Raw genomic sequence first — 10,016 nt, forward strand, 5'->3', positions numbered from 1 at the left:
GGTGTATTTAAGAAAGACTCTATATATCACTTTCTGATTTACAATTTAAAACTGCGACATATTCGTGATGACTCCTCCATCATATCAACACTTTAATGATTAAATGATTTTGATAAGTTAAGAGGATATCTACTCCTAATTTAAAGTAAGAAAGCTATTACACTGTAACAGAACTGATATATGATTAGGATGATTGGGATATAATACTGTAACATCATCTGACCTCCTATATAATTACTCCCCTTTACTTTCAGAACTAAAAAGAAGCGATGTTAACTTTGTTCATGTTTATTATGTATGACTTTTTGTCACAATTTGATACGCATTTATATAATATAATATAATATAATATAATAAAATATAGTATAGTATATAATATAATATAATGCAATATAATATAATATAATATAATATAGTATAATATAATGTAATATAATATAATACAATATAATATAATATAATATAATGTAATATAGTATAATATAATGTAATATAATATAATATAATATAGTATAATGTAATATAATATAACATAGTATAGTATAATATAATATAAAATAATATGACGAGTAAAATTAAAAGCTTTTCCCAATGTTTATTGCTAGTAGGTGCCACAAAAGTGGATAATTCTTCTACATACTTTTTATTTGGTCATAACAGCACAGGACAGCAGAACAGAACGGGTCCTGTTCTCTTCTCGCAGAATCTCGCGATAAGTGGGTGCTTGAAACATGCCCATGATCCTTTGCGATTCCTCTTTCTAGCCGGCGCCTGAGAATGGGTATGTGTTTTCATCATGTCCTGCTCAGAGGAATCCGAGCTCATCTGCCTGATTAAACTTTATGTTTTGTTTTAATATTATATTTAGATGATTTAGTAGACACACCGCGACGGTTCCGAGCCTGTATTACGTGTTTGCGTGTGGTTATTTAGTTATTTTTTAATGAGATGAGTTTGGAGAGCCGAATGGTGACATGTCTCAAGATGGCGGCGCTCTTTGGGTACACACTGCTGTGAACATTACTGACTAGACTGTTTATTCGGGGTTTTATATGTATTTTTTTAGCGTGAGTGCATTAATTGAAAGAAATTCCGCGCAGTATATGTGTTTGTGAGGTTGAAAGTTTCATTTTTGGAGAACATGTACTTAAATAAAGGCCTGGTGCTAATTAGCCGATTAGCTTCGTGAGGCGCTGAAGAGTCTAAATCACGCTGCACTGTGTTAAATAACTTTATACTTATATCTTTACTTCAGCTGTCTTTAACTTGTGTACATCACTTCAGGGATGTTTTGGGTCGAGTTCTGTAATCCTGTATTATAAAGTAATGAGTTTGTAAAAGCTTCAGCATGCTAGCGAGCTAATCTCTTCATACAGCGTGTCATTATTACAGTGCGGTTATTTTATATTAATAGTTTTTACTGATAAACTCCTGACTCCTCACTGCTCTGTAATATCTCCACTGTTTGTGTGTGTGTGTGTGCGGTACAGAACAGGAAAGTAGTTTTTAATTCATGCAGACCATTCAGAATGTCATTGTACTGTTCAGTGAAGTTATTTATAATATTTAATAGAATTACTCCACAGCACTCGGGTGTGTATGATGAGTTTATTGCGGAGTCTGAGTAAACCCTGCTGAGACTCACCTTGGAGAACTGAACACCCGAGTGTGTGTGTGATGAAGGCTTTAGTCTGCACCATGCCATGATTCGAGCACTAACTGTTATGCCTTCTTATTTTTAAAATAAAGGTATCTCAAGGGACAACTGGCACAAACGCCGTAAGACCGGTGGCAAACGCAAACCCGTCCACAAGAAGAGGAAGTATGAGCTCGGACGGCCTCCATCAAACACAAAGGTACAGCACACACACACTCACACACGGCATTCTCGTTCCCAACGCACTTCTGAGTAGAATCTGATTTATAACATCAGTTTTAATGGAACTTAAAATCTGTTTTGTGAACACTACGGTTCCTCTTGTACTGTAGTTTAAGTAAATACTTATAAAGTAAATCACTTTCTACATAATTACTACAAATTAATCCTCTGTGAATTTAACACGTGTTTTTGATTGTGAAGAGAATGTGTACCTCGTATTATCGGTTTAAGTTTAAACCATCATTTAATAAAATGTACAAACCTCAGCTGGAGTTTAACAATGTTCAGAATTGTATTAATGATATAATCTTTAAACAGGCGTCTCGTAGTGTCGTCTCTAATGGGAGATCATGTTTTTGTTTCCACGGTTGTCATATTGTATTATTGTGTCTGGTGCGTCGTCATGGTGATCAGTACAGTGTCCGTGTGAGTGATGTAAACACGTCCTTAGGTCGGTCTGTATTTGACCGTTTTGGTCAAAACGTTTGGACTGTCCAATGTTAGGATTCGTCATAGTTACACTGACACATGGACACGCTGATGATGATGACGCGGGTGTGGTTTGTGTAACAGTGATATTTATTTATTTTTTTAAAAACATTTATTTTGTTCCAGCTCGGCCCAAAGCGCATCCACACGGTGAGGGTCCGCGGTGGGAATAAAAAATACCGTGCACTCCGGCTCGACGTGGGCAACTTCTCCTGGGGCTCAGAGTGTAAGTGTGTGTGTTTACGCTTTACAGCGGTTTAAAATAACTAGTTCAGATTATTCCTGCAGGTCTTTTCAATGATGAAAACTTGTCCAGTTCTGCTACTGAGTGCATGTGAGTGACACTTATGTTCCAACGCTGAGAAAAAGACCTGCAGATATCAAATACTATGACTCCGGGACGTCAGTCTCGCTTCTTTATGTGAAAAAAAAAAATCACTATCAATAGATCAATAACGCAACAAAATCTGCATAGGTGCAGTGAAAACTTGACCTGTGTTCTTTTGGACAGAGACACAGTTACAGCATTGGCCCTGGGTTTATTGCCCTCTTCTGCCCCTAGTGGAGTCACAGAGTATAGTTCTAGTGTTCCACAAGGCGATTTTAATTTAAAACGCAATTCACATTCATTCATTAATCTAAAACTGTATTCATCCTGATTTCTGTTGAAGCTTCCAGACAGGTTTTTTTTTTCTATTTATTTTCCTGAATCCAACAAGAATTTTGGAAACATTTGTTGTTGGACATGTTTTTAAAATTCTTTTAAATATAAGAATGTAGTTAATTTCTCTGTACCATTATTTTAACGATGCTAACACAGAATCCAATGCAACAAGACATCATGATGGTGATTTTTATTGTAGAGTTGCTTTTCTTAAAAGTAAAGCCTGTCGTGTGTAAATGGGTTAAATTAATCGTGTGTGTGGTGTTTTGGTGCTTGCAGGCTGCACCCGTAAGACCAGGATCATCGATGTGGTCTACAACGCCTCTAATAACGAGCTGGTCAGGACCAAAACCCTGGTGAAGAACTGTGTGATCCTGGTGGACAGCGCCCCCTTCAGGCAGTGGTATGAGTCTCACTATGCCCTGCCTCTGGGACGCAAGAAGGGCGCCAAATTGGTACGTTTTTGTCAATCACCCAGAAAAACCTACACAGCCTTTTATTCTGTATGACATCGTGCTGGGGTAATTAGAATACTTTAGTGTTTGTCAACATTTAGCATTCAGGTTCATTTGAATATTAATTAGGTGTACAGTTAACCTGAACACCAGAACAAGCACAGTTTCCCTTCAGGAGCTGTTCTGTTCCTGGTTAGTGTTGAAGTGACTTTTTATTACTTTAGTGCAGTGATCACTGGTCAAACTGGGAAAATGGTGTTGTGCAAGATTTGTGAGCGATACCGCCCCCTAGTGACAGAACACGTTAAATAACCTGTATTAAGTCTTGGGTGTTATCAAGCATGTGATTAAAGACTTTATTCAGCTGAATCATGGATTAAACTGACTTTTACGTGAACATGCGCACAATAGCCACCGCGTATAAATAATGTTCTCAAAAATAAACAGTTTTAGTAATAGTTTGTTTTTGGGATTAAATTATGGTTGTAAAGGAGAGCGGAGTTGGTGTGGAGTGTTAAATGGTCTTTCTGTGATGAGATTGTTGTCCAGTTCTGCTCCTGAGTGACTCTGATGCAGTCGAACACTCTGAGAAAGACTTGCGGTCATATCAGATCTCAAGCAGGATTCAGTGGAAAGCCTCCTAGATATCTGCTTTTCAACTTAGGATCTTCTTTAGAAGAGCTCAGCAAGTACGGGAGCATAAACATCAATGTAAACCAATCCGGTTATTCAAGTCATTTATAACTGATTTCCCCAGTGTGTGTAATGCGTTATAGACGACATGAGCATGTCCAGTTACGTCCTGCTTTCTCCTGCAGACCCCTGAGGAGGAGGACATCCTGAACAAGAAGAGGTCGAAGAAGGTGCAGAAGAAGTTTGACAAGCGCAGAAAGAACAGTAAGATCAGTCCTCTGTTGGATGAGCAGTTCCAGCAGGGCAAGCTGCTCGGTGAGTCTCGCGTCAATCCCACATGTTCACGCTTTATTTCCCATAATTCAGCACTCATGATGATGTATCCAGTTCTGCGACTGATACCACAGTGATGAACTCTTACCGCTTTCTGATTCCTACAAACCTTCATGAAGAACACTACACACACTGCTTCTGTACAGAGCTGTAATCAGCAGCGTCTCTTTTTCTGTTTTGTATGTTTTCCCAGCATGCCTTTCTTCCAGACCGGGACAGTGTGGTAGAGCTGATGGCTATGTTCTGGAGGGAAAAGAACTGGAGTTCTACCTGAGGAAGATCAAGGCCAAGAAAGGCAAATAAATGTACAGCTCTGTTTGATACGATCGCCATTAAAAGGAAAACCCCCCACAATCCTGTTTACGCCTCTTTATTTAAAATGTGCCCCGTGTTGAAGTTTAACTGTCATGTGTTGGACTTTGTGTTGCTCATTAAGCTCAGGAAATTAAACACAACACACAATTTATTACAGACTGGGGACTTGTGGATGAACTTTCTGTGTGAAGGTTCTGTACTGGTCAGATTGATCCCTGTAAACTCAACCCTTCCCTAGTGTAGGAGCTCCATGTGAACCTCTGTATACACTCCTACGAGTTCTCACCAGAAGAGCATAGCACAAGTGCAGATGAAACCACTGACACAAAAAATCTAGTCTGACTGTCCGTCCCCCCTTTATAGACAATTCGTTTTTTAATGGGGTTTTTGGATTAAAACTATCATGATGTCAGATTGCTGTGGAGTTTGATTTTCCACCTGTACCTGGCTCCTCCCCCTGACTGCAGTGGCCAGTAGAGTGTATGGAGGTGTGAGAAAGTTATGCAGCTTCATGCAGTGTTGCTATAACTGGTTATAACCTCCGATATTAATGTGAAGAGCTCGGGTGCTGTAATGACTCCTGTTTACTGCAGTGAGCCTCTACAGTGCTCGTGTACACGTCATCTTTTACTCTAATAAACACGTTGACTCTTCTTAATAATGTCTTAATCAGCAGGGGGTTTTATTATTATTATTATTATTATTGCACTCATTTCTTTTTCTACAAGGACGCCACACAGTGCCGAGTTACTCCTTCAGCCGCTACTAAAGAAATACGATTGATCCTCATTAAACACGCCCGGATTTATGTTTTCAGCACATGCACACACTACTGATCCTCGTTTCTGTAATAATAATAAATAAATGTTTTAAATCCTCCAACACATGGAAGTTATTTCAGTTTTTGATCTTCACCTTGATCACATCTTCACCGTGTGATTGAAAAGAACTCAATAAATACCACTTGTCTACTGCACAGCTTTTATTTATTAGGTTTATTAAGCATTTGTAATGTTTATTAGGTGTAAAATAGTTTTTGACAGTTTATTTCTACATATAATGAATATATTTATAATGAAATCCTGGATTATAGCAGTGGAGATGTTCCTGTAGCTGCAGTTATACCGTTTTATTAGTTATTCCTTTTATATTATGCCATTAACCTTATCCACTTCTCTTAGATTTTATTTTGTATTTTTACTTCTTTGGTGTTGGAATTGTGCAGCAAGTTATTATACTTGTTCCCCTTCACCCCCTGTGTAAAATGTGACGTGAAAATAAATAAACTGAACAATTGGTAATGATTTTATTTTCAGTAACCCTGGTTTCTGATCCTAAACCCTGAACACTAAAGGGTGGTGTCCTGGACAGAGTTCAGATTAAACTACAAACACACCTGTATTTAGTTTTTACGGAGCCCCCTAGTGTCAAGTAAGAAAAAAAAGACGGCCGTGTGTATTCCGTACCCGCGCACCGCGTTAAAATTCGCTGTACATTCGAGCTTCTCTCTTCTATTTCTCAAGAAATAAACACACAGAAAGGACATGATGTGTGTTGAGTGGACATAGAACCAATACAACTGAATATACTTTTACATTTTCTCCTGGGAAACGCAGGTCATCAGCGCCTTATAGTAATGGAGTCAGTAAGGGACCGTCTAAAAAGTGCATGACTTGGGCAACTGTATAAGGTTTTTATATGGCACAGTAAGTTTATATGTGTGATATAAATGTATATCATTAATAATACATATGCTATAAAACATTCTTTATCATACTGTATCCTAACACTGCAATAAGTTAGATATCCTGTTAAGTAGACGACTATTAACTTAGTAGAATCTTATACAGTTGCCCAGGTCATGCACTTCTTAAACGGTCCCTTACTGACTCCATTACTATAAGGCGCTGATGACCTGCGTCTCCCAGAGATTGGCTTCCGCTTCCGGGCTTTAACGGGAGAAGATAAAATATATATTGGGTTGTATTGGTTCTATGTCCACTCAATACACATTACTAAGACAATACACATTATGTCCTTTCTGTGTCTTTATTTCTTGAGAAATAGAAGAGAGAAGCTCGAATGTACAGCGAATGTCCAATATAAACCCGACTTTAACACGGTGCGCGCGGTTTACAAAACCGAGGGTACGGATTACACACGGCTGTATTTTTTCTCCTTACCTGACACTAGGGGGCTCCGTAAGTTTTAGATGATTTCAGACTATAAATCTGAGCTGAAGTAAGCTGAATGTCCCTGTACTGCTGTACTAAAGCTGCTCGGATCCAGAAACAGAACAGAAGCTTCAAATTCACCTAAACAGGAGAGATGGAGACCTGAAACCCTAACGCTAACGAGAAATAACGCTTTTAATCTAATCATTAACGACGAACAGCAGCATCCTGAACGTTAGTGTGTGGTGGATCTAATGCCAATGAACAAACATCTAACAGAACCTCACAACAGCGTGAGAATCCTCTGATCGCACTGTTTTATGGACTGCTGGATTGGTGAATCTAAAGTGTGACTCTGTCTCTCCAGAATTTCTCAATTCGAGTTTGTGATTACAGAAATTAGCTCAGAATCGAAAAACTCTGCAACGTTCAGAGGAGCTGCAAGAGTTTCTGTAGATTTGGGCCGAGACACGCCGTGTGACGTCATCACAACGCACGCTCAACCAAAGCCTTCTTCAATTCACGTGCATCGAACATGAGTGCAGCTAAAACGTCTCGTTTACCAACAAACATCACTGAGAAAAACATCATTTCTGCAAAAGAAGCACAAAAACTCTGCAGGTTGCATCGCAAAACTGCAAAAACAGGCATCTCTGTCCGCAACAATCACAAAAAAACTCCATGAAATCCTGTTCGGACTGTAAACTTACTGCTAACCTGTAAATAAAGACATTTAGCAGGTGTATGACGTCCTGACAGGAATAGTGAAGCTTTTGGAGAACATAGCAGATGAAGACAGTGATGGTCAGATGGTAGAGGAAACACTCCCTGATATGGATGAGAGTCTGGTGCTCAGCAGATGCTGGTTCTGAACCTGGTCTCCAGCTCTACAGCCTGGAAGTTCTGGGAGGTTTGATATTCCTGTAGTAGCCGTGAACCTGATGTGATCAGCTGTTCATTTATTATACACACTTTACACACTGCAGACACACACACACACACACACACACACACACACACACACACACCATCAGGGTTACAGTGAGATGTTCCCTGTGCTGGGAAAACCCTAAACTTCAGAGAGATGACATTTTATTTGTTTTGATCTTTGGGTAACAGATGAAAAATTGTGCTTTAAAAAGAAGAGTTCACTTTGTTTATTTTCTGCATTTTTAAACCATCCTGACTAGACCTCCTGTAACGCATCAGTACTGAGTGACGGTTTGTCCGGACGGAGCTCTCCGTTCTACACCGATGTAATCCACACAATCCTCTGAGAAACCACTTTAAACTGAAGTTAAACCCGTCTCTTTACCGCTTTCTTTTAAACCCTCATCATATAATATGTGAAAGCTGTAATATTTCCGTCTCAGATCAGTTCTCACAGTGCGACTGTGATTTAATCATTATAGACATCAAAGACAGCAGCTACAGAAATCCAGATGTGGGTTTAGTCCAGTTTATCAACACCTCTTAATCTACATCTATGATTAACACCTGGCTTATAACAAATCACATCACAATGACTTTATTTAAATATTATTGACTGTATAAAAAAATCCACGGTTCCTCCACGGTTCCTCCAGTACAGAGATAAAGGAGGAATGAAGTTTTCCGGAGCAGTGAGAGTGGTAGCGTGTTCATTCTATAAACTTCTGTGTTATAGACGGTCAGATGTTTAAGCGAGGTGTCTCAGTGATCTGAACTGGTCTGATCTGTGTGCTGGTCTTCATCAGACTGCTCTAAAGCCACCTCACACTGCGTCTGCGTCGTGTCCTCGCACTGTTCTGGAGCGGAGGTTTTATTTGGTATCATGTTTATTTTCTCGGCTTCTCTTTCACACGCGTTCTCTTCAGCGTGTTTACTACAGCAGCAGAGTTGCTTTACTCCTCGACTTTTCTTCTGTTTCCGTGCGGCCGGCGGCCACACGCTGACCGGCAGCGTCCGGTAATCAGCCATCACCTCCTCCACGTCCTCATCAGTCACCCTGATAGACGAGAAATATACAATCATACACCTGTATTATAACTCGTCAGTCACGTCTCCTCCTGCAGGGACCCTATACACAACATAACATCCTTCCTTCTTCAGCATCAGACATAGGTAGGGGTGTGGCCTAACATGTGGAGGCGGGGTTTATATGTTTAATTCACACTAATTTCACTATGTTATATACCAGTTTTTGTATAAATGGTGTTACTGAGATGTTTTATGAGGGGACTGTGATGTTTGAGTCTAACTGAAGGTCAGGATTATAAAACACGCCCACACTGCACCGAGTAACGACGCCTCATAACTCCTCGGAGGCAGTGTGGCGTTAGACAGGCGTGAGAAACAGGAAGTGACCTCATGTCGTATGTAGAGCCCATAAAGACGGGCCGCGCTGGAGCGAACGCGCGACTCAGAGCTTTATCCATCCAGTATTTGTCCTTCTGAAGAGGAGGAAGGTTCTGGTGCATGTCGTCCACAGCGAGCATCGACACCTGACAGAAACAGGAGAGATGATTTTAGTAATTCCTTCATCTTATTCCAGACCTCCTGCATATCCGCGAGCAGTCCCCAGTGCCTCCAGGATTTTATCAAAGTATTACGAAAATATTAGATTAGATCACATGCTTTTATACTCTGAGTTAAACTCGTCTGTGATCAGACTGAAATCTGTTAGGTGTATTACTGTATTAATATGCAAATGAGCTCCCTATATTCAAATACATTAAATATAACTTCCTGTGCTGTTCATATGAGGAATAAGATAATAATAGGATAAGAATAAGGTGGTTTCTGTAAAGATCATGATATTTTCCTGCTGTTTGTTGTGATTTCTGTAACAGTGTGATGTGTAATAAACCTGAATGTTTCGATCTATCAGCTGATTCGTTTCAAAATCATCATCGTCCTCACCAAACGGGTTGATGATCAGTTCCCCGACCTGAACAAACACAATTAACACAATAATAACTCTAATCATGGGCGAGCACTGCCAACAGAACACCCATAATGCACCGTGGTGTCTACAGAGGGCAGTATGACCTGAGTAGTGATTAAAGGAGTGTGTTTGACGTGAAGTTTAAATA

At 39.7% G+C, this 10,016-nt stretch overlaps 2 protein-coding genes and 2 non-coding genes across 4 annotated transcripts in view; 3 read left to right on the forward strand and 1 right to left on the reverse strand.

Moving 5' to 3' along the window:
• Positions 1 to 735: 735 nt before the first annotated feature.
• Positions 736 to 4,807, forward strand: rps8a (ribosomal protein S8a). The gene is made up of 6 exons (XM_053647376.1): positions 736 to 781; positions 1,750 to 1,856; positions 2,495 to 2,594; positions 3,312 to 3,487; positions 4,306 to 4,435; positions 4,647 to 4,807. The coding sequence occupies exons 1-6, from the start codon at positions 778 to 780 to the stop codon at positions 4,754 to 4,756; spliced, it is 627 nt and encodes a 208-aa protein (XP_053503351.1). The 5' UTR covers positions 736 to 777; the 3' UTR covers positions 4,757 to 4,807.
• On the forward strand, positions 2,303 to 2,410 carry LOC128621901 (small nucleolar RNA SNORD46). The gene has a single exon (XR_008388328.1). It is a non-coding gene; the product is annotated as a small nucleolar RNA SNORD46 (small nucleolar RNA).
• A 444-nt stretch (positions 4,808 to 5,251) lies between the features above and the next one.
• Positions 5,252 to 5,377, forward strand: LOC128621905 (small nucleolar RNA SNORA47). The gene has a single exon (XR_008388332.1). It is a non-coding gene; the product is annotated as a small nucleolar RNA SNORA47 (small nucleolar RNA).
• A 2,713-nt stretch (positions 5,378 to 8,090) lies between these two features.
• The window catches only part of best4 (bestrophin 4), a 7,738-nt gene continuing 5,812 nt past the window's right edge, over positions 8,091 to 10,016 (reverse strand). Inside the window, exons 7-9 of the mRNA XM_053647377.1 lie at positions 9,791 to 9,871; positions 9,289 to 9,425; positions 8,091 to 8,929 (exon numbers count right to left, since the gene is read on the reverse strand). Coding sequence (XP_053503352.1) covers positions 8,635 to 8,929; positions 9,289 to 9,425; positions 9,791 to 9,871 — 513 coding nt within the window. The 3' untranslated portion in view covers positions 8,091 to 8,634. The remainder of the gene's footprint in view (positions 8,930 to 9,288; positions 9,426 to 9,790; positions 9,872 to 10,016) is intronic.

The sequence above is a fragment of the Ictalurus furcatus genome, chromosome 17 (genome assembly GCF_023375685.1).
Source record: "Ictalurus furcatus strain D&B chromosome 17, Billie_1.0, whole genome shotgun sequence".
Taxonomy (NCBI): Eukaryota; Metazoa; Chordata; class Actinopteri; order Siluriformes; family Ictaluridae; genus Ictalurus; species Ictalurus furcatus.